The following is a 26,768-nucleotide window of genomic DNA, read 5'->3' as shown; positions in this document are numbered from 1 at the left end:
TTCTAGGATTTTGACCTAATTACACTGAAGGAATAGCAATATAGCTCCAAGTCAGGCTGATGTGCAATCTAGAAAGGAACTTGCATGACATGGTGTTCCCATGCATCTGCTACCCTTGTCCTTCTGGGTGGTCTAGGTCTTGGATTTGGAAGGTGCTGACAAAGCAATCTTGGTGAGCTGCTGCAGTGCATCTAGTAGATGGTACACACTGCTGGTATGGTACATTGATGATGGAGGGGTGAACATTTAAGGTGGTGGATGAAATGTCAATCAAGCAAGTTGCTTTGTCTGGGATGGTTGCAGGCTTGCGTGTTGTAGGAGTTTCATACATCCAGGCAAGTGGAGAGGTTTCTATTGGGCTCCAGGCACGTGCTTTGTAGACGGTGGACAGGCGATGAGATATCGTGAAAGAATTCCCAGACCCTGACCTGCTCCCGACTCTTGGTCAATAGTAACTTCCACAGCATCAAAAGAATAACAGCCTCAGCAGTGCAGAGATGGGAGGGAGAGTTAGTTCAAGTCTTGCTCTTTGGCAGCATGCACATAGGCCTTAGATGAGGACTGGACCTAGCTCCATTTACACTTTGGCACAAGATTTGAAGACTTGGGGAATGGGAACTCAGGTGAGGACAACATCCCTAGGGTTGAGGGAAGGAAAGCAACACAAAATGCAAAAAAAAATCACCATATGAATGATCAAGCACTTACAGTGTAAATTTCAACATGTCCTGATACAGAATACCCTGGAGTTAAGAATTTCTTCGCTTCTAGTTTCTTCACCTTCTCATCCCCTGAACCCAGATCTGTCAAAAAACAAAAGTAAATCAGCAACTGCTGTGCAGTAAACTTCACATTAGGGCACTAGAAAACCAAAGACTTGCCTAAAATGCCCATATCGTATCTTCCATTCTTCTTAGCATTCTGAATTACAGCACTTAAAGTGTCTGAAAAATACTGGAAGAGTGCGTTCTGCTGGTGTACCTCCATACCAAGGATTCGATTCAGGAATTTCCCAATATTATTATAATCTGAAATTGATTCATCATATGGTTAGACATGGGAATCCAAATTACAAAAATACCAGCAATAATCTGTTTAAATTTTAATACATTTTTACCTTTATCCAGCGTGAGTAATCCAGAACGGTCTTCCACATTTATCAAACCCACACCAATTAATCCCTGTCGAACATCTAAGGACACAAATAAACAATGCCACATTGCATGAAATATACTCGATAAGAAATGGCAACAATGAAAAGCACTGAGAAAATTTGTTATGAAACTGTTCCAAACACAATGCCAGTAAAGTCACTCACTATACTGAGAGGGAGTTCCATACCAGGTTGGTTCAACTGGTAATGTTCTTGACCCAAGCTGAGTTCAAACACTACCATAGGATTTAATCAATCTCCAGCAAAGCTTCAATAACTGATGCATTGGAACACAGGAATTAGGAACATCAGGCAGCCATTTGGCCCTGAGCTTGCTCTGCCATTTGAAATTATACTAGCTAATCTGGTTGTGGTCTCATGTCCATAACCCTCAACTCCCTTGTCTATCAAAAATTTAACTCAGCCTTGAATAAATTCAGGAACTCAACCTGCACTACTTGAAAGAGAAGAAAATTCCACAGGCAAACAACTCAAGGAAAATAATTCTCTCCATCTTCACCTTAAAAGGAAGATTGCTTATTAAAGCGATCAACATGGTTTCTTGAAAGGAAAATGTTTGGCTAATTTACTGGACTTCTCTGAGGAAGTAACAAGCAAGCAAATAAAGGGGAACCTGTGACCTGCTATACATGGATTGCCAGAAGGCATTTTGCAAAATGCCATATCAAACATAACTAAGTAAAATAAGAACTCATGGTGTAAGTGGTTACACATTAGCATGGTGTATTGGTTGTAAGTGGACAATAATCTAGCAGATAGTGTATATGTGTGAAAATGTGAAGTTGCTCATTTTGGCAGAAAGAATAAGTATTATTTGAATGGAGAGCAACTTCAGAATTCAGAGGGAGCTATGAGTTCTGATGCATGAGTCACAAAAAACTAGTGTGCAGATAGAGCAAATAATTAAAAGAACGCTGTTCATTTTTACAAGAGGAATAAAACATAAAAGGGTGTCGTGCAGGCAACATTTTGAATACTGTACACAAGTTTGGTCTCTTTGTTTAAGGATGGATGTAGTTGCTTTGGAAGCATTTTAGAGAAGTTTGTTAGGTGTGTTCAGGAAGGTTTCCTGACACAGTATGTGGATAAGCCTACGAGGGGAGAGGCTGTACTTGACCTGGTACTGGCAAATGAACCAGGACAGGTGATGGATCTCTCGGTAGGAGAGCATCTTGGGAATGGTGACCATAATTCTATCTCCTTCACAATTGCATTGGAGCGAGATAGGATCAGGCAGGCTAGGAAGGTGTTTGTCTGGAGTAAGGGGAGATACGAAGAAGTCAGGAAGTTACTTGGACAAATAAACTGGAAGGAGGCGTTCTTAGGGAAAAGTGCCGAAGGAAGGTGGCGGATATTCAAGGAATGTTTGTCTGGAGCTCTGCATGACAACGTTCCAATGAGACAAGGGGGTTTTGGTAGGTTGCGGGAACCGTGGTGCACGAAGGCTGTGGTGAACCTAGTCAGGAGGAAAAGGAAGGTGTACAAAAGGTTCAGGGAACTAGGAGATGTTAAGGATCTTGAGGAGTATAAGGACTGTAGAAAGGAGCTTAAAAGGGAAATTAGGAGAGCCAGAAGGGGTCACGAGAAGACCTTGGCAGGTAAGATTAAGAAGAATCCCAAGGCCTTCTATAAATATGTGAAAGGTAAAAGGATGAGAAGAGAAGGGATAGGACCTATAAAAGGTGAAGAGGGAAAGGTCTGTGTGGAACCAGAAGAAATGGCAGAGGTGCTTAATGAGTACTTTGCCTCAGTATTCATGGTGGAATCTGATCTGGGAGATTTTGCTACGGATTTGCAGCAGATGGAAAAGATTGCGTATGTGGATATTAAGGAGGAGGATGTGTTAGAACTTTTGAATTCTATCAAGATAGATAAGTCGCCAGGACCAGATGGGATGTACCCCAGGATACTGTGGGAGGCGAGGGAAGTGATTGCAGAGCCCCTGGCGATGATCTTTGCGTCGTCAATGGCGATGGGAGAGGTTCCGGAAGATTGGAGGATTGCGCATGTAGTTCCTATTTTCAAGAAAGGGAACAGAGATAGCCCGGGAAATTACCGACCGGTGAGTCTGACCTCAGTGGTTGGTAAGCTGATGGAGAGGCTTCGGAGCATTTGGAGAGGTTTGACATGATCAGAAATAGTCAGCATGGATTTGTCAAGGGCAGGTCGTGCCTTACAAGCCTAGTTGAGTTCTTCGATAATGTGACTGAACACATTGATGAAGGAAGTGCAGTGGACGTGGTATACATGGACTTCAGCAAGGCGTTTGATAAGGTCCCCCATGCAAGACTTCTTGAGAAGGTGAGAGGGCATGGGATCCAAGGGGCTTTGGCCTTGTGGATCCAGAACTGGCTTGCCTGCAGAAGGCAGAGAGTGGTTGTGGATGGGTCTTTTTCTGCATGGAGGTCAGTCACCAGTGGAGTGCCCCAGGGATCTGTTCTAGGACCCTTGCTGTTTGTCATTTTCATAAATGACCTAGATGAGGAAGTGGAGGGATGGGTAAGTAAGTTCGCTGATGACACGAAGGTCGGTGGTGTTGTGGATGGTCTGGAAGGATGTCAAAAGTTGCAGCAGGACATAAATAGGATGCAGGACTGGGCGGAGAAGTGGCAGATGGACTTCAACGCGGATAAATGCGTAGTCGTCCATTTTGGCAGAACCAACGGGATGAACGAGTACACTATCAAGGGCAGGAGTCTTAGTAGTGTTGAAGAGCAGAAGGATCTTGGGGTCCGGGTCCACAGGACTCTTAAATCGGCCTCGCAGGTGGAGGATGTGGTCAAGAAGGCGTATAGAACATAGAACACTACAGCACAAACAGGCCCTTCGGCCCACGAGTTGCGCCGATCACATCAACACCTATCTATAACCCCCAATCCCATAAAACCCCATATACTCATCCAGAAGTCTTTTAAAAGACCCCAGCGAGTTCGCCTCCACCACCACTGACGGCAGCCGATTCCACTCACTCACCACCCTCAGTGAAAAACTTACCCCTAACATCACTTCTGTACTTTCCTCCCCGCACCTTAAATCTGTGTCCTCTCGTAGCGACCATTTCAACCCGGGGAAATAGCCTCTGAGAATCCACCCTATCCATTCCTCTCAACATTTTATAAACCTCTATCAGGTCGCCTCTCAACCTACGTCTCTCCAGGGAAAAGAGACCCAGCTCCCTCAACCTAACTTCATAAGGCATGCCTCCCAGTCCAGGCAACATCCTTGTAAATCTCCTCTGTACCCTTTCAATAGCTTCTACGCCTTTCCTATAGTGAGGCGACCAGAACTGCGCACAGTACTCCAAATGAGGCCTGACAAGGGTCTTATAAAGTTGCAGCATTACCTCCCGACTCCTAAACTCAATCCCTCGATTAATGAAGGCCAGTACACCATACGCCTTCTTGACCACCTCTTCCACCTGCGAGGCCGATTTAAGAGTCCTGTGGACCCGGACCCCAAGATCCTTCTGCTCTTCAACACTACTAAGGCTCCTGCCCTTGATAGTGTACTCGTTCATCCCGTTGGTTCTGCCAAAATGGACGACTACGCATTTATCCACGTTGAAGTCCATCTGCCACTTCTCCGCCCAGTCCTGCATCCTATTTATGTCCTGCTGCAACTTTTGACATCCTTCCAGACCATCCACAACACCACCGACCTTCGTGTCATCAGCGAACTTATGGTGTATGGCCTTCGTTAATCGAGGGATTGAGTTTAGGAATCGGGAGGTAATGCTGCAACTTTATAAGACCCTTGTCAGGCCTCATTTGGAGTATTGTGCGCAGTTCTGGTCGCCTCACTATAGGAAAGACGTAGAAGCTATTGAAAGGGTACAGAGGAGATTTACAAGGATGTTGCCTGGATTGGGAAGCATGCCTTATGAAGTTAGGTTGAGGGAGCTGGGACTCTTTTCCCTGGAGAGACGAAGGTTGAGAGGCGACCTGATAGAAGTTTATAAAATGTTGAGAGGAATAGATAGGGTGGATTCTCAGAGGCTATTTCCCTGGGTTGAAATGGTCGCTACGAGAGGACACAGATTTAAGGTGCGGGGAGGAAAGTACAGAAGTGATGTTAGGGGTAAGTTTTTCACTCAGAGGGTGGTGAGTGAATGGAATCGGCTGCCGTCAGTGGTGGTGGAGGCGAACTCGCTGGGGTCTTTTAAAAGACTTCTGGATGAGTATATGGGGTTTAATGGGATTGGGGGTTATAGATAGGTCTATAGATTGGTAGGTGTTGATGTGATCGGCGCAACTCGTGGGCCGAAGGGCCTGTTTGTGCTGTAGTGTTCTATGTTCTATGACTTGTTTCCACTGGAGTTTAAAGAGCGAAGGACAGCTCAATTGAAATATCTGAGATCCTGAATGGTTTTGACAGGTTGGACATGGAAAGGATGTTCACTGTTGTACACGAGTCCAGAACTAGGGATCACTGTACTTAAAATAATGGCTCACCCTTTAGGGCAGTGATGGAGAGAAATTTTTTCACGAGGGTTGCGCAACTTTGGAACAGGCAGTGGAGGTGGGAATCATTGAATGTTTTTAAGGCAGAGTTGATTGATTCCTTTGCCTATCAAGAATAAAGTTATTAGGGATAGATGGGAACATGAAATTTGAGAAAAAACAGAACAGCCATGATCTTAAATCAATGGCGGAGCAAGTTCAAGGGATAAAAGGCTTACTTCTGCTATTTTGCATGTTCATCGGACATAAGGAGTCTGCAAAGCGACGTAGATAGGTTAAGCCAGTGGAAGGAAAGTTTGCAAATGGGAGGAGAATGTGGAAAAATTTGAATTTTGATAGGAAAAATAGAAAAGCAGCATATTATTTAAATAGGGTGCAACTGCGGATAGAAAGATACTGGGTATCCTGGTACGTGAATGAGGAAATGTTTGTTGGTAGTTACATCATGTGATTAGGAAGGTAAATGGAATATTGTTGTTTACTGCAAGAGAAATGTAATATAAAAGTAGGAATCTTTTGTCACAGTTGCACATCTAATGAGACCACAGAGATTTGTGCACAATTTTGGTCTTATTTAAAGGAGTTCAGAGAAGGTTCACTCAACTGATACCTGGGACTGGGGACTTAGATGGAAATATGTTGGACAGACTGAACCTGCCTCTGTTGAAATTAACAAGTGATCTTACCAAAGCCCAAGATCTTGACAGGATTTTATAGGGTGGATATTGCAAGGATGTTTCCTTGTGGGAGAGACTAGAACAAGGAGATGTGGTTTAAAAATAACATTTTCCATCTGTGACAGATGAGAACAACTTTTTGTTGTGAATCTTGGAGCTTTTTCCCAGAAAGCAGTAGAGGCAGGGCAATGAATATTTAAGGCAGAGGTAGATAGATACGTCACTAAAAAGAGTGTCAAAGGTTTTCAGGAGTAGACAAAACGTGAAGTTGAGGCTACAATCAGATTGACCCTGATCTAATTGAATGGCAGGGCAGGTTCAAGGAGCCGAATGGCCTATTACTGCTTCTAATTTGTATGGTTATATGTTAAACTGTGTCCACTAGTTCTACTCTCACCCACAAGAGGAAACATCCTGCTGTAATGCACCCTATCAAATCACTTCAAGATCTATGCTTCATTCTTCTGAATCCCAATACATGTAGGCCCAAACTCTTCAAACTTTCATAAAACAAATATTTCATCCCAGGAAGGAGTTGAGTAAACTCTCTCCGAACTGCTTCTCATGCAATCATTTTTCTTTTCTAAATCAGAATAATAAATATTCCATTTGCTTTCCCAGTTACTTGCTGTACTTGCATACTAACTTCTGGAGATTCACAGACATCTGAATACTCTGTACCAAAGTCACGCAATCTCGATTTAAATAATGTACTGTTTTTCTATTCTTGCTGCCAACGTGGATAAGTTCACAATTTCCCACATTATACTCCATATGCCAATATTTGTGCCTATTTAACTCATTTTTTCTCCTTTGTAGACTCTACCCTTATACCTTTCCTTCCTATCTTTGTCATCAGAAAATTCAGCTACTGTACATTTAGTCCCTTTATCCTAGTTTTTGATATACATTCTAAATAGTTGAGGCTCCAGCACTGATCCCTGTGGCATGCCACTAGTTCAAGTTTGCCAACCTGAAAATGCCGAGCAAACTGCAGATGCAACTCAAATTCCTAAACCAGGCCCATCATTCATTGAATATTAAAATCCATATTATTTTAAACATTCAATTTAATGCTACAAATTTTTAAAAACTAGAAACATCAAATTGGAATGGATAAAAGGCAGAATTCAGTACAGCAGCTGACAAAAATGAATTCAATAAAGCTCGAGTTGACACCGGAAAAAAAACAAGCATAAAGCTATCTGGTTAATGTACAAACTCAACCGGTTCATCAATGTCCTACAGAGAGATTGAGGTTGCTTAACGTGCCAGACTGGTCTCCTCTGGAAGAACGTAGGAACAGAGAAGCAGTAGGCCATTCAATTCTGGCCTTGGGTGACTGTGTGTGGAGTCTGCACACAGTAATAAGCCCCTTGGGCCTTCTCCTGTGCTATCCCCTTATCCCTGGATGTGATTAGTATCAAGAAATACTGTGTGCAAGAATAGTTAGCAGTTTTGGTCACTGCACTTGCATAAGGATATATTGGCCTTGGAGGGAGTGCAGAGAAGGTTCACTGGGCTGATACCAGAGATGAGGGGGTTAGCCTATGAAGAGAGATTGAATAGACTGGGTCTGTACTCGGAGTTTAGAAGGCTGAGGGGGGGATCTTATAGAGACATAAGATAATGAAGGGGATAGGCAGCGTAGAGGTAGAGAGATTCTTCCCGCTTAGAAAGGATAGCAGGACAAGAGGGCACAGCCTCAAAATAAGGGGGGAGGGGCAGTTTTGATCAGAGTTGAGGAGGAACGTCTTCACTCAAAGGGTGGTGAATCTCGAATTCTCTGCCCGTTGAAGTGGTGGGGGCTACCTCGCTGAATATATTTAAGTCACGGGTAGATAGGTTTCTGATAGACAAGGGAATTAAGGGTCATGGGGAGAAAGCGGGAAAGTGGAACTGATCCACTTCAGATCAGCCATGATCTTATTGACTGGCGGGGCAGGCTCGAAGAGCTAGATGGCCTACTCCTGCTCCTATTTCTTATGTTCTTAAGAAATCTATCACCACTTTGAATATATTCAGTGACTAAGCTTGCAAAACCCTGTGAGGTTGAGAATTTACCATCCTCAAGTGAAGAAATGTCCCATCTCAGTCCTAAATTAATTGCCTCTTACTCCAAGACTGTATCTCCCCCCAACCCTCCCATTCTAGATTCACCAGCCAGAGGAAACATGCTTTCTGCATCAACAAATCAGTAACAAGGGAGAGAGTAGGGCCTCTTAAGGATCAACAAGGTCATTTATGTGTGGATCCGCAAGAGATGGGTGAGGTCCTAAATGACTATTTCTCATCTATATTTACTGTTGAGAAAAGCATGAATGTTAGAGAACTTGGGGAAATAAATAGTGATGTCCTGAGGAGTGTACATATTACAGAGAAGTTAGTGCTGGAAGTCTTAAAGCGCATCAATGTAGATAAATCTGCAGGACATGATGAGGTATATATCAGGACACTATGGGAGGCTCGGGAGTAAATTGCAGGTCCCCTAGCTGAGATATTTGAATCATCAATAGTCATGGGTGAGGCGCCTGAAGATTGGAGTGTGACAAATGTTGTATGTTTGTTTAAAAAGGGCTGCAGGGAAAAGCCTGGGAACTACAGGCCAGTGAGCCTCACATCGATGGCGGTAAATTGGTGGAAGGTATTTTGAGACAGATCTACAGGCATTTAGAGGTGCAAGCACTAATTAGGACAGTCAGCACGGCTTTGAGCATGGAAAAATCATGTCTCAAATTTAATTGAGTTTTTTGAAGGGGTAACCAAGAAGGTAGATGACGACAGTGCAGTTGATGTTGTCTATATGGACTTTAGCAAGGCTTCTGACAAGGTACCGCATGGTGGATTGTTGCATAAAGTTAAATCTCATGGGATCCAGGGTGAGGTATCTAAATGGATACAAAATTGGCTTGTCAGAGGATGGTTGTAAAAGGTTGTTTTTCAGCAGTGTGCCTCAGGGATCAGTGCTGAGCCCACTGTTATTTGACAGTTATATTAATGATTTGGATGAGAATATAGGGGGCATGGTTAGTAAGGTTGCAGATGACACCAAGATTGATGGCATAGTGGACAGTGAAGAAAATCATCTCCAATTGCAACAGGATCTTGCAACAGCAGATGGAGTTTAATTTAGACAAATGCAAGGTGATGCATTTTGGTAGTCTGAACTAGGGCAGGACTTACTCAGTTAATGATAGGGCACTGGGGAGAGTTACAGAACAAAGAGATCTAGGGGTACATGTTCATAGCTCCTCGAAAGTGGACACAGTGGTGAAGGTGGCATTTGGCATGTTTGGTTTCATCAATCAGAACATTTAATACAGGAGTTGGGACGTCTTGTTAAAGTTGTACAAGACATTGGTAAGGCCACACTTGTGCAATTCTGGTCACTCTATTATAGAAAGGATATTAGAAAGAGTGCACAAAAGATTTAATAGGATGCTACCAGGACTTGATGGATTGAGTTATAAGGAGAGGCTGAATAGACTGGGACTTTTTTCTCTGGAGCGTAGGAGGCTGACGGGTGACCTTATAGAATCTGTAAAAAATAATGAGGTGCTTAGACAAGGTAGATAGTCAATATCTTTTCCCAAAGGTAGGGGAGTCTAAAACTAGAGGGCATAGGTTTAAGATAAGAGAGGAGAGATGCCTAAGTGTCCAAAGGGACAATCTTTTCACACAGACGGTGGTGAGTGTCTAGAACAAGCTGCCAGAGGTAGTAGTAGAAGCAGGTACAATTTTATCTTTTAAAAAGCATTTTGATAGTTACATGGGTACGAAAAGTATAGAGAGATATGGGCCAATTGGGATTAGCTGAGGGGTTTTTAAAGAAAGGGCAGCATGGACAAGTTGGCTTCCATGCTGTAAACCTCTGACTTTATGCTGCCCAGCTCTAAGAATTTAAATTTGAATAAGATCACCCCTCATCCTTCAAAATTGCAGAGGATGCATGCCCAATCTGTTCAACCTCTCGTCAGAAGGGCAGTCCCATCATCACAGGAATCAGTCTGGTAAACTTCTGTTGCATCCTGCCCACCGACAACAAGCCTACCCTTTTAGGGAAGGGGATCAATACAGCAAGTACTGTCCAACCAATGTTCTATACAATTGAAACAATTTACTCCTATACTCAAATCTTCTAGCAATAAAAGCCAACATACAATTTGCCTTCCGAATTGCTTGCTGCACTTCAATGTTAGCTTTCAGTGACTAATGAACAAGAACACCCAGAACCCTTAGGAAATCAACACTTTCCGATCTCTCCCATTCAAGTGTTCTGCAGCTCCGTCTCCCACTTGTCCACAATATAGTCCATCTGTCATGTTCCTGCCGCTCACTAAACCTGTAAAATCCACCTGAAGCCTCTCTGCCTCTTCCTTAATTCTCAAATCCATTTAGTTTTATCTTATCCATAAAATTGGATAATTCCCACATCTGAATCATTCATATAGATAGGAATCATTTGGGGCCAAAGCACTGATGTCTGCAGTACCCTACAAGTCACAGCCTCCAAGCTGGCAAATGACCTTCAGTGCCAGAATATTACCTATATTCCATGTGCTCTAATTTTATGCTATTAGCCTGCTGTGTGGGACCTTGTCAAAAGCCTTCTGAAAACCCAAATATACCACATCCACTGGTTCTCCATTATCTATTCTGTTAGTTGCATTCTCATAAAACTCCAACAAGTTTTGTCAAACATGATTTCTCTTTCATTTGATTCTGCCCAATCCTATCTTTGTTTTAAGTGTCCAGTTATCACATCCTTTATAATAGATTCTGACACTCCTGACTGCTGATGCCAGATCTGTGGTTCATTGTTTTCTCTCCCTCCTTCCTTAAAAAAGCGAGCAATATTTGCCATGTTCAAATCTGCATGCACCGTTCCAAAAATCTAAACAATTTAAGGCCACGTCTTTCAACATACTGGGATATCAATCAGGTCACAGGGATTAGGAACTTCAATCCCATTAATTTCTCCAAAACTACTATTTTTATTAATAATTTCCTTCAGTTCGTCATTCTTACTAGTTCTTCAGTTTGCTGTTATTTCTTGTACCTCCTCTGTGACAAAGTAATTATTTATTAGTCATTTCCCCATGTTTCATTATAAATTCTGTCTCTCCCTGCAAAGGACCCAGTCCCATGGTCATAACAGCTTGCCACCACCTTCTCAAGATCGCTGTAGAATAATAATAAATACAGCACTTGCCAGCATTCCAAGAACAATTTAAAGTCTTAATTATTTTGAAGAGAATTTACTTTGAATGAGCAATAGCACTATGATTAAAACAAAGAATGCAGTTAATATTTATCACAACTTAATGGTTCAAAATAATACAAATTTACCCTCCCTTAGTGCTAATGCACCAGGCAGATTAAAGGCAACAGTGCAACACTTATCTGCGTAACGCCATATGTAAAGCACTTGGGACACAGGTGGCTGGGAAGACAAGCCCTTATCAGATTAGGCAGAGGCTGTATTGGGCTGGGAGATATGATGTGCACATGCTGGCATTGGACTGGTGTAAACACAGTAAGAAGTCCCACAACACCAGGTTGAAGTCCAACAGGTTTATTTGGTAGCAAAAGCCACTAGCTTTTGAAGTACTGCTCCTTCATCAGGTAACTGGGAGTTCTGCTGCTCCCTTCACTCTAAGCAACTCAACTGCTGTCCAGATTACAGCCTGGGTCTGAGTTGAGTTGCTTAGAGAGAGGGAGGTGGCTGAGAGTGAAGCAGCAGGACCAGGAGCTCAGGGAGCGGCAGAACTCCCACTTACCTGACAAAGGAGCAGTGCTCCAAAGCTAGTGGCTTTTGCTACTAACCTGTTAAGACTTTAACCTGGTGTTATGAGACTTCTTACTGGGAGATATGACAGAGGCCATGTAAGCTGTATAAAAGAAAGGAGACTCAACATGGCCAGAGAGGAGATTGAAGGGGTCAGGAACTGGCCACCAAAACATTTGATTTTTTTTTAAGAAAACCAAGTACAGAATCCAAAATAAGAAATCCAAAAATAAACCTAGTCTCTGGGGTGTCAGGTAATTAACATGGATCAAAGATACAAATTCACTACAGTATCACAAAAATCAAAAGTGAAAAGCCAAATTACTTATGTTGAAAAGGTAGATTTTCAGAGTTTTGACATTTAACCAGTTCGTCTGTCCTCCTCCCCCGTGTATTAATGGATCAAAGTACCTTTCACCCACAACTTCTCCTACTTCATAAAAAGCAGTAGCAGAATCTGGAAAACACCATTTAATCTTTTAAATTCACTATGTTGAAGGCCACTAGCACTCATTGCTCCCTATGTTAGGGGGTTTCTCTCTCCCACATGGATGTCCTGATTAATATTTGCCCCTCTATCGCATCAGAGCAGATTATCTGCTAATCACAATACTGAGTTTTGGAGTTTGCTGTGCACAAATTAGCTGTCGTGTTTGTTACTGATTTGATTGTTATCACATGTATTGGTATACAGTGAAAAGTATTGTTTTTTGCGTGCTCTACAAACAAGGCATATCATTCATCGAGAAGTAACGGAGTGCAGAATGTAGTGTTAGTCATAGCTAGGGTGTAGAGAAAGATCAACTTAAAGTGAGGTTGGATCATTTAAAAGTCTGATGGCAGCAGAGAAGTTGTTCTCGAGTTGGTTGGTATGTGATCTCAGACTTCTGTATCTTTTTTTCTGACAGAAGGTGGAGGAAGACAGTATGTCTGGGTGCGTAGGGTCCTTGATTATGCTGGCTGCTTTTCCAAGGCAGTGAGAAGTGTAGACAGTGTCAGTGGGATGGGAGGCTGGTTTGAGTGATGAACTGGGCTTTGTTCACAACCCTTTGTAGTTTCTTGCAGTCTTGGATAGGGCAGGAGCCATACAAAGCTGGTGATACAATCAGAAAGAATGCTTTCTATGGTGCATCTATAAAAGTGGAGAGAACTATAGCAGACATGCCAAATTTCCTTAGTCTCCTGAGAAAGTAAAGACATTGTTGGGCTTTCTTAACTATAGTGTCACCATGGAGGGACCAGGATAGGTTGTTACTGATCGTGAGGAAACCAGCACACCAAGATCTAGCAACCTCTATGGCTTGGAGGGGATCTTTTGATTTGATTTATTGTCACATGTATTAGTATACAGTGAAAAGTATTATTTCTAGCACGCTGGACAGACAAAACATACCATTTATAGAGAAGGAAACGAGACAGTGCAGAACATAGCATTACAGTCATAGCTAGGATGTAGACAAAGATAATTTAATGGAAGTAGGTCCATTCAAAAGTCTGATGGCAACAGGGAAGAAGCTGTTTTATTTTTATTAATTTGTGGGGCGTGGATGTTGCTGGCTGGCCAGCATTTATTGCTTATTCCTAGTTGCCCTTGAGAAGGTGGTGATGAATGGCCTTCTTGAATCGCTGCAGTCCATATTCTGTGGGTTGACCTGCAATGCCCTCGGGGAGGGAATTCTAGGATTTTAGCCCAGCAACTGTGAAAGAACGGTGATATATTTCCAAGTCATGGTGGTGAGTGACTTGGAGGGGAACATACAGGTGATGTTCCCATTTATCTGCTGCCCATGTCCTTCTGAATGGAAGCAGTCAGAGGTTTGAAAGGATCTTTGGTGAATTGCTGCAGTGCATCTTGTAGTTAGTACACACTGCTGCTACTGAGTGTCAGTGGTGGAGGGGTTGAATATTTGTAGATGTGATGCAAATCAAGCAGGCTGCTTTGTCCTGGATGGTGTCAAACTTAAGTGTCGTTGGAGCTGCACCCATCCAGGCAAGTGGGGAGTATTCCATCACACTCCTGACTTGTGCCTTGTAGATAGTGGATAGGCTTTGGTGAGTCAGGTGGCGAGTTATTCGCCGCAGTATTCCTAGCCTCTGGCCTGCTCTTGTAGCCACTGTGTTTATGTGGGGAATCCAGTTGAGTTTCTGGTCAATGGTAACCCCAAGGATATTGGCAGTGGGGGATTCAGTGATGGTTACACCATTAAATATCAAGGGGCAGTGGTTAGAGTGTTTCTTATTGATGATGGTCATTGCCTGGCATTTGTGTGGCACGAACGTTACTTGCCAGCCCAGGCCTGGACATCAATCAGATTTTGTTGCATTTGAACACGAACTGCTTCAATATTTGAATTGTTGCAAATGGTGCTGAAAATTGTGCAATTATTGGCGAACATCCCCACTCCTGACCTTATAACGGAGGGAAGGTCATTGATGAAGCAGCTGAAGATTGTTGGGTCAGGACACTACCCTGAGGGATTCCTGCAGAGATGTCCTGGAGCTGAGATGACAGACCCTCCATAACCATCTTCCCATGTACCAGGTATGACTCCAACCAGCAGAGAGGATTTCCCCTGATACCCATTGATTCTAGTTTCACTAGGGCTCTTCGCTGCCACATTCAGTGAAATGTGTGGCCTTGATGTCAAGGGCTGTCACTCATCTCTGGAATTCATCTCTGGAATTCATCTCTGGAATTCTTCTAGTATAGTACCGGAAGATTGGAGGATAGCGAATGTTGTCCCATTGTTTAAGAAGGGGAACAGAGACTTCCCCGGGAATTATAGACCGGTGAGTCTTACTTCTGTTGTGGGCAAGGTTTTAGAAAAAATTATTAGGGATAGGATTTATAGTTATTTGGAGAGTAATGAATTGATTGGAGATCGTCAGCATGGTTTTGTAGCAGGTAGGTCGGGCCTTACTAACCTTATTGAGTTTTTTGAGAAAGTGACCAAAGAGGTGGATGGGGGTAAGGCAGTTGACGTGGTATATATGGATTTTAGTAAGGCGTTTGATAAGGTTCACCATGGTAGGCTTCTGCAGAAAATGCAGATGTATGGGATTGAGGGTAGTCTAGGAAATTGGATCAGGAATTGGCTAGCAGATAGGAGACAGAGGGTGGTGGTTGATGGTAAATATTCGTCATGGAGTTCGGTTACGAGTGGTGTGCCTCAGGGATCTGTTTTGGGGCCACTGCTGTTTTATTAATGATCTGGATGAGGGTATAGTTGGGTGGATTAGTAAATTTGCTGATGACACCAAAGTCGGAGGTGTGGTAGATTGTGAGGAAGGGTGTCATAGTTTGCAGGGAGACTTAGACAGGTTGCAGAGCTGGGCCGAGAGGTGGCGGATGGAGTTTAATGCGGAGAAGTGTGAGGTGATTCACTTTGGTAGGAATAACAGATGTGTCGAGTATAGGGCTAACGGGAGGACTTTGAATAGTGTGGATGAACAGAGGGATCTAGGTGTATGTGTACATAGATCCCTGAAAGTTGGGAATTGTGAGAAGTAGTGTAATTTTTAAGGCTGCAAGAGCTAACAGTACAATCAGCAGTGATGGACGAGTTCAGCAGCATACAGAAAGGGGGAGGCACATGACAGACAGTTAACTAGGTTACACGAAACAGATAACCGCAGTGATGAGATTAAGCGCAAAATGGGAGTTGAGAGAGTGTTAATTGAAGGAATGACACAATACAAGCCATTTACAGTGTTTAAAGTTAACAAGGTTAACAGCCAAATAAGGGGGAATAACACAATACAAGCCATCACAATGTTTGAAAAACAGTATAAAATGTGCTGCAAATCTATGTAAGGTGTGCCTATTTTGACTAGACACCCGGTCTTGCAAGAACGACAAATAAAATCTTGCTCCTTCAGAACTTGACTTGACTAAATTGTTTAACTGGGAGCTGTGTTTCTCACAATTGGGGGCTCGTCCGGGATCCTAACATCCCTGGTAGGGAGGTTGCCGGTGACAACTGGGAAGACGCGTCCCATTCCAAATTGAATGGTCCCAGGTGTTCATCGGTGGACTTCTCTGCCACTGACTGTTGAGAATCCTAGGAAAGTTGTTCTGAACGAGTAAGTGGGAAACGATAGGCACCGTCATGTGGTCGGGCAACGCTGCGGACCAAGGTAAGAAAAGTGACTTTTAAGTATTGCCTTGGCGACCGGGTCGTGGTAGGTAAACCATGGGAAGTGGGGGTAGTAGGACAAAGTCCCCCGGGAAAGGTGCTGGGAATCCGCGGAGAAAGGGTGGGGCCCCAGGGAACATCCCTCCAGAAAGTCCGTTGGGAAGGATGTTGGAAGGTTTGGGCACTAGTACTAGGGATAAAAACAAGACGACAATGATGAAATATTGTGTTTTGTTTGGGTGAAGGAACCAATCAGGAGTCCGTCCGTCTTCTGGCCAAAGTACGGTTCGGTTGAGGATTGGGTTTGTCAGATTCTTAATAAATATGTGAGACAGAAGCAGCCGGCGTCCCAGGAAGGAATTGATCATGCAAGTTGCTGGATAATGTTAATTTAGGGGCTGCGGGGGAGGTTATGTGATGAGGGAGCAGAGGAAAGTCGAATAAGGGAGGTGCCCCTAGGGGCACTGGAGTTTGTGGATGGGTCACGAAGTATATAGATGGATCAGCATGAATGGGACGGACCTACAATTGGTCTGAGCAGAAAGAGGTAGAGAGAAGTATGTCAGTGGAACTGGGAACCCTGACATGGGCTTTTACTGAGGTGCGGGGAGAACGCTAATAGTGGTTATGTATTTGGAATTGTGCATGACTATATGACTGTTTGAGAGAGAAAGGGATTTGTCACGACATGAGGCACCCGAATCAAACATGGTCAAATTTATTAGAGGCCAGTGAGCTCCCATCAGTAAAGGGTTAAAAAGAGACAAGCAGGCTGACTCTGTATGGTACAGAGAGAGAGAGAGAGAGGGTGTAACTGTGTAATTGAGACCCTCATGTGATGTAATAGATATAGCCAAAGTGAATTGCTTTAAGTTTTTAAGTTTACTAAATTATGTAGGGATCGGACAGAGATTTGAATTCTGCCAAGTGGGAAAGGTGGCATTATATTGCATTTTAAAGTTGTGAGGAGAGATAACCATTTAGGCACACAGTAGATTTGATTTTGTACTTGCCTGTGTTGGTTACAAAGGCAGAGCTGTAGAAATAATTAAACATATAGATTGCACATTAGAATGCTTTCAGTATTTCTTCGTGCATCTGTGCTCCAAGTGATGTTTTGTTTTATTGTACCAGAATTGTAAGAAGGTGCAAGGGTCTTGATTTAGTGAGGATATTTAATGGTGATAAAAATAAATCTTATTTTGGATTTTCTGAATCAGGCTTTAGTTAATTAAACTGCTGTACTTTGACTCACAATTAGTCTCAGAGGTATCTTTACCTACAAGGATTGGTGCTGAAACCTGGGATCTGTTTACGGGTCCGGTTGAATGGCCACAACTGGAGCTCCGGAACAGATTACCAAATTTAAGGGAGTGAATCAAAGTACAGTAGGTGCTCATCTGTGATGAAAAAGTGTGAGTGTGTGTGAGAGGTCTGAGCTGAGCACGTACAGACAAGGAGGCATCTGTCTTTACACCTAGCCCTAGACCAGTTGTTAAGAGGGGTAGCCCCCTACGCAAAGCTCAGGAGTTTGAAGTGGGTGTAAAGGCTAGAGAAGGATGCCTGGGGTGTGATGTTCAGACGTGAGTAAGAAAGAAAGCCGGCTTAATAGTGTGAGCTTAAAGGTGTAAGCTCACGAGTGTAAGCGGTGGTACGGAGGGGACTGATCACCCCTGATAGGTATCACCGGACTGTGATAAGAGCGACCTAGGGGTGGGATCCATTTCACCCACTAGATCAACAATGGAAATGATTGAAAAAAAAAAGGACAGAACTAAGAAAATTGGAATTCTCTTAGTTCGAATTAATTGAACAGGTTTAAACCAGATTAATTGAACACATCTCAGTCTTGGGTAAAAAAATATTGGGCTGACGACAAGGAGAAAATTAAAACGTCAGAATCACAGATTAGAGAGTTAGAAAAGAGAAACCAAACAAAGAAAATAGCAGTATTGTTAATACATCAGTTAGCTGGACTAATTGAACAAGTAGTCACTTCCACTAAGAAGTGGAGTGGGGATAAAAAAGATTAAGGAATTAGAATTCAGAGTAAGGGAACTGGAGAAACAAAACCAAGTGTTAGAAGACTACTGCAGGGGGACATCACCTCCCTACCCCGGCAGTATGACCATGAAACTCACAGCGCCTGGGGGTGACTTTAATACTGAGGAGAAGGTCTTTAACCTTGCTCCGGTAACGAGGAGAGGAACAGTGAATAATCCATTGACCAATTTAAATACTTCACACCAGGGAAAGACATCAGATCCTAGTGTCACTGGGAAAACTCCAGTCCTGGAGTTCAAAGGCCAAATTTTGGTATTATCATTGTCCCAGGAAGTATTTATAGTATTAGATATATAGCTTTGAACTTGAACTCACAGGATAAGTTTTTCTTTATAGTAGACGATAAGCACAGGTGTTATATTTGGGACATTTAATATTCCAAAGGATCAAGGAGATGCCCGTGGACAGGCTAGCCAATGAAATAGCAAAAGAAGCAACCCTAAACCCACAACCAATTAGGATGCAGGCCCTTATTTCCCTAATGCCCCGTGGATTGAATCCAATCTTTATAGAAAAGGAAAAAAAAAAGAGGAGCTGACTGAGATGAGACAGAGAAACAGAAGGCAAAGATAATGGTAGCGGCCGTAGATGAGATTGTGAGGAAGAGGGTGGAACCAATAACTGAGGGAAAGACACGAGGGTATCAGTATGTTGAAAGGAAGGGACGAGGAAGTAGAAAAGGTGGGGCACTAAAAGGTGGGGTAACATAAAGAACCCAACAAAAGGGGTGTTATCACTGTGGAATGGTTGGACATTTTAGAAGACAGTGCCCTGAATTACAAAAAGAGAGGGTAGTCCCTCTCATGAGTATGGATGAAGACTAGGGAGGTCAGGGGTTCCTACCCCCGGGGATCCACCGGGAATCCTTGATAAATCTGCAGGTGGGTCCCCAACAAGAAGATGCGGTGTTTCTGGTGGATACGGGGGCCACTAGATCCTCTCTGAATTTTATACCGAGAGGAATAAAGTTAATCGATAAGAAATTAATGGTATCGGGGTAAAAGGGGAAGGTTTTACAGTCCCCATGTTTGAACCGATTATGCTTAAATACCAGACTGAGCGGATAGAGGGTCAACTCTTATACATACCAGAAGTTGGCAGTAATTTATTAGGCAGAGACTTAATAATTAAATTGGGTTTGGCAATTGGAGTGGAAAAGAACCAATTAACAGTAACCATGGCAGTATTAACAGATGGACAGGAATAGCAAATAGACCTGATAGTCTGGGCAGGGGAAGGAAACCGAGGGGGATTAGACGCTCCTCCTCTGCAAATAAATTTAAAAAAAAAGGAGAGACGGTGTGTGTTAAGCAATACCCTATACCTTTGCAAGGAAAAAAAGGATTACAGCCAGTAATTGAAGGATTGGTTAGAGATGGACTGTTAGAACCCTGCATGTCCCCTTATAATACCCCTATATTGCCTGTAAAGAAGCCTGAGGGAACGTACCGCCTGGTACAGGACCTAAGGGCCCTGAACCAGATAGTGACGATGCGACACCCCATTGTCCCTAATCCTTATATTCTATTAAGCAAGATTCCTCCTGATCACGGATGGTTCAGTGTAGTGGACCTAAAAGATGCATTTTGGACATGCCCACTGGTGGAAGAAAGTCGAGACTTATTTGCTTTTGAGTGGGAAAATCCTATCACAGGACGGAAACAGCAGTTTAGGTGGACAGTGCTCCCACAGGGGTTCACAGAGTCCCCAAATCTTTTCGGTCAAGTCTTAGAGCAGGTGTTAGAAAGATTTAAAAAGCCTGATGAAATCACGTTACTACAATATGTAGATGACCTACTAGTAACAGGAGGAGGAAAGGAAAAGGTAATAGAAGCCACAAATAGCTTATTGAATTATCTGGGACAACAGGGATTCAGGGTGCCAAAGAAAAAGCTGCAGTACGTAGAGAAGGAAGTTAAATACCTTGGACACCTAATCAGTGAGGGAAGGAGAAGAATAGATCCAGAAAGAATACAAGGAATCCTAGATCTAAATATACTATGGACTAAAAAGGAACTTAGGAGGTTCTTGGGATTAGTAGGATACTGTAGATTGTGGATCAAAGGGTACGCACAGAAAACTAAACAACTATATTTGAAACTGTTAGAAGAAGAACCTAATGTTTTAAAGTGGACAGAGGATCTAAGCTGATAATAGAAACGAAACTCCCTTGGACTAAGTGCTTACCAAAAGCACTTTTGCGTATTTGTACAGCTCCTCGAAAGGATTTGGGTTTATCCCCCTATGAAATGCTATTTGGACTACCTTATATGGGGGCAGTCGGGGAGTTACCGGTTCCTGAAATGAATGATCAATTTGTAAAGAAATATATACTGGGCCTGTCCTCCTCGATATCTTCCCTTAGGAAACAAGGATTATTGTCGCAGACTCCAGCCCTCGACTTCACGGTACATACAATTCAACCAGGAGATCGGGTCCTGGTAAAGTCATGGAAAGAAACTAAGCTGCAACCGGAATGGGAGGAACCATATCAAGCACTCCTAACAACTGAGACAGTAATCAGGACTGCTGAAAAGGGGTGGACACATCATACTATAATCAAGGGACTGGTAAAACCTCCAGATAATTCCAACATGTGGATGGTCAAACCGACTGAAGAACCTTTGAAGCTGAAATTTAAAAGACTCTAAATAATCAATTTTTAGTTGCGTCGTGAGCGCGGGAAAGGAACTGTTTTGAATTAAGTTCTCTCCTAAAAGGTAACGAGAAAGGGATAGAATGGAAGGGGTAACCTGGATAATGCTTTCCTTCCTCTTGTCCAAGAGAGTACTTACAAGTATGGGATATAATTCAGATAAGTTAGAAGAGGACAAGGGAAACACTATGAGCTCAGTTACGGTTCTGGATCTCACTACAACACAGGTAGTAGAGACAGACCTGTGTTCTTTGGTAATATGTGGGGATCTGGTGAGCCAGCGAAAATATTCGGTAGAATCCTTACAATTTTATGCCGACGGAAAGTATCCTTGGGGTAAACTCCCTTCCATAATATCCCTTCATCAGAAACATATGCAGCCAAGATCAGAATGCCTAGATAAGGAATACAATCTTATAGGGACCAAATGGACTGAAAAAAAAAATAATAAGCGGTCCAGTCTTAGATCCTAAGAACCTCTCCCGGTACTCCATAGCTGGTGGGCCCTTCTTTACAGGTAACTGGACCAGGGACCAACAATTGCACCAGGCAGTATTTGGAATTAGGGTAAAGGAGGGAGGAAAAGATAGCAAATTGAAATGTTGTTTCCGAATCTATGTAGATAAAAATTTGAAAACACCTGACTAGAATGATAAGGTTCCCCAAAACGACCCAAGGGCAGTAAGAGTGGTCGAAGTAAACAACCTAAAACAAATCCTTGAAATAGAGACTGGGTATGAGGAGACTAATGCCTGGGTAGAATGGGTCAAATACACTGTAAAAAGCTTAAATAAAAGCAATTGCTATGCCTGTGCGTCTGGGAAGCCAGTGGCCCAAATAGTACCCTTCCCTCTGGGATGGAAACGCGACAGAAGAGGTATGGAGTGCATGTTAGCCCTGTATCAAGAAAAGGAAGCATGGGGCAACCCGAACTGCACATTCCTATCCCTGATGTTCCCTCCTGTGGAAGCAAAGAACTTAAAAACTCCCCCTCAGTTTCTCACTGCCGTTGTGAATCACACTTCATGTGTGAACCGACAAAGGGCAGAGTTAACTCATAATATGGGGGAGTTAGAATCATGCTCAGAGGTCAGGAGCATTACAGAGAACGGAATGGGAGGGAACTATTCATCACTGAAAATCCCCAGAGCAGATATATGGTGGTATTGTGGAGGAAGGGTACTGAGGCCAACTCTACCCCCTCAGTGGAAAGGTACATGTGCAATTGTCCAATTGGCTATACCATTTACCCTGGCATTTGAAAAATCAAAAGGATCAGGAAAAACAAGAGATCAGTGATAGGAATTTCTTTTGATGAAAAGATATATCTAGATCCCATAGGAGTGCCTCGGGGAGTTCCAGATGAATTTAAAGCTCGAAATCAGATTACAGCTGGGTTTGAATCCTTGTTTTGGTGGGTAACAATAAATAAGAACGTAGATTGGATAAATTATATAAGATTGGGACGAGCAAGTGAATAGTATGTTAGCCAAACTGGAACAACCTACTCGCGCATATCTGGACTAAACCTGGAAAAAGGGATGCTAGTGAAAAATTACAGACAGTAAAAAGAAAAGGGGGGATTGTGAGAAGTAGTGTAATTTTTAAGGCTGCAAGAGCTAACAGTACAATCAGCAGTGATGGACGAGTTCAGCAGCATACAGAAAGGGGGAGGCACATGACAGACAGTTAACTAGGTTACACGAAACAGATAACCGCAGTGATGAGATTAAGCGCAAAATGGGAGTTGAGAGAGTGTTAATTGAAGGAATGACACAATACAAGCCATTTACAGTGTTTAAAGTTAACAAGGTTAACAGCCAAATAAGGGGGAATAACACAATACAAGCCATCACAATGTTTGAAAAACAGTATAAAATGTGCTGCAAATCTATGTAAGGTGTGCCTATTTTGACTAGACACCCGGTCTTGCAAGAACGACAAATAAAATCTTGCTCCTTCAGAACTTGACTAAATTGTTTAACTGTGAGCTGTGTTTCTCACAGAATCAAGCAGATAAGGTTGTTAAGAAGGCATACGGTGTCTTGGCGTTTATTGGTAGGGGGATTGAATTTAGGAGTCGCAGCGTCATGTTGCAACTGTACACAACTCTGGTGCGGCCGCACTTGGAGTACTGTGTGCAGTTCCGGTCCCCACATTACAGGAAGGATGTGGAGGCTTTGGAGAGGGTGCAGAGGAGGTTTACCAGGATGTTGCCTGGTGTGGAGGGGAGGTCCTATGAGGAGAGACTGAGGGATTTGGGGTTGTTTTCGCGAGAAAGAAGGTGGCTAAGAGGGGATCTTATTGAAACATATAAGATGATTAGAGGTTTAGATAGGGTGGATAGTGATAGCCTTTTTCCTCGGATGGAGAAAGCTAGCACGAGGGGGCATGGCTTTAAATTAAGGGGGGGTAGTTATAGGACGGATGTCAGGGGTAGGTTCTTTACCCAGAGGGTGGTGAGGGATTGGAATGCCCTGCCTGCTGCGGTTGTAAATGCGCCTAGTTTGGGGGCGTTTAAGAGATCCGTGGATAGGTTTATGGACGAAAAGGGATTGGTTTAGATTAGTGGGTCATTGTTTTTTTTTTAAACTGGTCGGCGCAACATCGTGGGCCGAAGGGCCTGTTCTGCGCTGTAATGTTCCATGTTCAGCTCTTTTGTCCATGTTTGAACCAAGGTTGTAATGAGGTCAAGAGCTGAGTGACCCTGGCAAAACCCAAACTGGGTGTCACTGAGCAGGTGCTGCTCGATAACACTGCTGATGATTGAGAGAAAACGGATTGGGCGGTAATTACTTGGGTTGGATTTGTCCTGCTGTGCGTACAGGTCATACCTGGGCAAATGTTGGGTAGATGCCAGTCTTGTAGCTGTATTGGAAGAGCTTGGCTATTGGAACAGCAAGTTCTGAACACAAGTCTTCAATACAACTGCTGAACTGGTATCAGGGCCCACTGCCCCTGCAGTATCCAGCGTCTCCAACCGTATTTTGGTATCACAATACTGGGGATCACTGGAGAAGGCAGAGAAGGATCATGCACTCAGCACTTCTGACTAAAGATTGCTACAAACACGTCAGCCTTGTCTTTTGCACTGATGTGCTGGACTTCTCCATCTTGAGGATGGGGATATTTGTGGAGCCTCCTCCTCCAGTCAGTTGTTTAATTGCCCACCACCATTCCTGACTGGATGTGTAAGGAGTGCAGAGCTTAGATCTGACCCGTTGGTTGTAGAGGGAAATTTGGTCACAGTCATAGGTGTATAAGGAGTGGAGGAGGGGGACTACAACTGTGACTAGAGTTGGTCATGCAGGACATAGCTGCAAATTAGTCCCTCTTCCACTAATTTTCTTTTCAAATCTTTTAAGTCATTTACCCTTGATCCCACTATCAACAGATATCAATCCAGTTCATTCTTAATTCTTCCAGAATGATAGAAAGCACAGCACGAGACCATTGGGCCCATTTCACATGTTGTTGCTGGGTTTTTAAAAACTGGAACAATGCACTCTTATCCCAGTTCCTGGCTTTTTAATAATACTTTCCAAATATTAAAAAATTCAATTTTACTAATAACGTTGTTTCCATGTATGAGTAACTCTCCAGGTAGAGAAAAAACTGTGGTTTGTCTATCACTGGTAAAGGACGAAGCCTTTTGAAGGATAGACTGGAACCTTGTTTTTAAAAGCACACTACAGCTTAATCTATTTATATGGCTCAAGTAAATTCTTCGTCAATGCCCTCACCATCATCCAATTAAATGAATTAAAATTGTAAACCTCTATGACTCTATAATACAATTATGTTAGCATAGTGGTTAGCACTGCTGCTGCACAACTCCAGGGGTCTTGGTTCAATTCCCAGCTTGGGTCAACGTCTGTGTGGAGTCTGCACATTCTTCCCATGTCTGCATGGATTTCCTCCAGGTGTCCCAGCTTCCACCCACAGTTCAAAGATGTGTAGGTTAGGTTCATTGGCCAGGCTAAATGGCCTCTTAGTGTCCTGGGATGCACAGATTAGGTAGATTAGCAGGGTAAATATGTGGTGTTACAGGGATAAGGCCTGGGTGGGACTGTCGTCAGCGCAGACTCAATGGACCAAACGGCCTCCTTCTGCACTGTAGGGTTTCTACGATTTCTATGAAGTTTATAAAATCTCCAGTTTCTTCAGCACTTGAATTATGGCCAGTAAAACAGTACAAAGATTTTGTACTGAACGCATGTCACCCAGCTGTTCAAGGAATAAAAATGGGAAGAGCTGCTTGAAAGCTCCACACAGTAAATAAACATAGGTAGTTGAAGCAACTAATCCCAGCATTTAATTCAAGACCAATTTTTAAAATTGCATACAAAATCAGTATTGTTTATGTATTAAACAGAAAGCATCACCAGTTATTAAACTAGTACAAAGAACAAAGATCAAAGAACATTACAGCACAGGAACAGGTCCTTTGGCCCTCCAAACCTGCACCAACCATGCTGTCCAACTTAACTAAAATTCCCTACCCTTCCGGGGACCGTATCTCTCTATTCCCATTCTATTCACGTACTTGTCAAGTCACTACTGTATCTACTTCTACTACCTGCCCCAGCAATGAGTTCCAAGCACCCACGTACATCTCCTTTAAACATTACCCCTTGCACCTTAAACCTATGCCCCCTGGTAATTGACTCTTCCACCCTGGGAAAAAGCTTCTGACAATCACTCTGTCCATGCCTCTCAATTTTGTAGATTTCTATCAGGTCTCCCCTCAACCTCCGTTGCTCCAGTGAGAACAAACCAAGATTCTCCAACCTCCCCTCATAGCTAATGCCCTCCATATGGGAGGGAACATTCCGGTAAATCTTTTCTGTACCCTGTCCAAAGCCTCCATAACGTTCTGGTAGTGTGGCGACCAGAATTGAACACTACGTTCCAAGTGCGGCCTAACTTAGGTTCTATAAAGCAACATGACTTGCCAATTTTTAAACTCAATACTCCAGCCGATGAAGGCAAGCATACCATATGCTTCTTGACTATGTTCTCCACCTGCCTTGCCACTTTGTGACCCGTGTTCCTGTACGCCCAGATCCCTTTGCCTATCAATACTCTTAAGGATTCTGCCATTTACTGTATAATTCCTATTTGTATTAAGATCTTCCAACATGTATCATCTCTCATTTGTCCTGATTAAACGCCATCTGCCATCTCTCCACCCAAGTCTCCAACTGATCTAAATCCTGCTGTATCCTCTGATGGTCCTCATCGCTATCCACAAATCCACCAACCTGTGTTGTCTGCAAACTTACTAATCAATCCAGTTACATTTTCCTCCAAATCATTTAGATATATATATATAAACAGACTGCAAAGGTCTGAACACTGATCCCTGAGGAACAGCACCTGTCACAGCCCTCCATTCAGAAACACACCCTTCCACTGCTACCTTGTCTTCTTTGACCAAGCAAGTTTTGTATTCACCTTGCCAGCTCATCTCTGATCCCATACAACTTCACCTTCTGCACCAGTCTGCCATAAGGGACCTTGTCAAAAACCTTATTGAAGTCCATGTAGACAACATCCACTATCCTACCCTCAATCATCTTCGTCATTTCCTCGAAAAATTCGATCAAGTTCGCGACACACAACCTCCTCTTCACAAAACCATGTTGCCTCTCACTAATACGTCCACTTATTTCCAAGTGGGAATAAAGCCTGTCTTGAAGAATCCTCTCCAATAATTTCCCTACCACTGACATAAGGCTCACCAGCTTGTAATTACCTGGATTATTCTTGCTACCCTTCTTAAACAAAGGAACAGCATTGGCTATTCTCCC

The 26,768-nt window shown here is 43.1% G+C and overlaps 1 protein-coding gene across 2 annotated transcripts in view; it reads right to left on the bottom strand.

Annotated features, from left to right (window-relative positions):
- Positions 1-26,768, bottom strand: part of sbno1 (strawberry notch homolog 1 (Drosophila)) — a 150,871-nt gene that overhangs the window by 32,887 nt on the left and 91,216 nt on the right. For both annotated transcript variants that reach the window (XM_080207934.1, XM_080207935.1), the window contains 3 exons: positions 1,118-1,192; positions 882-1,028; positions 709-803 (listed from right to left, as the gene is read on the bottom strand). In XM_080207934.1, coding sequence (XP_080064060.1) covers positions 709-803; positions 882-1,028; positions 1,118-1,192 — 317 coding nt within the window. The remainder of the gene's footprint in view (positions 1-708; positions 804-881; positions 1,029-1,117; positions 1,193-26,768) is intronic.

The sequence above is a fragment of the Carcharhinus amblyrhynchos genome, chromosome 20 (assembly GCF_965287045.1).
Source record: "Carcharhinus amblyrhynchos chromosome 20, sCarAmb.v2.hapA, whole genome shotgun sequence".
Taxonomy (NCBI): domain Eukaryota; kingdom Metazoa; phylum Chordata; class Chondrichthyes; order Carcharhiniformes; family Carcharhinidae; genus Carcharhinus; species Carcharhinus amblyrhynchos.
This window is presented reverse-complemented; position numbering and strand designations above follow the sequence as displayed.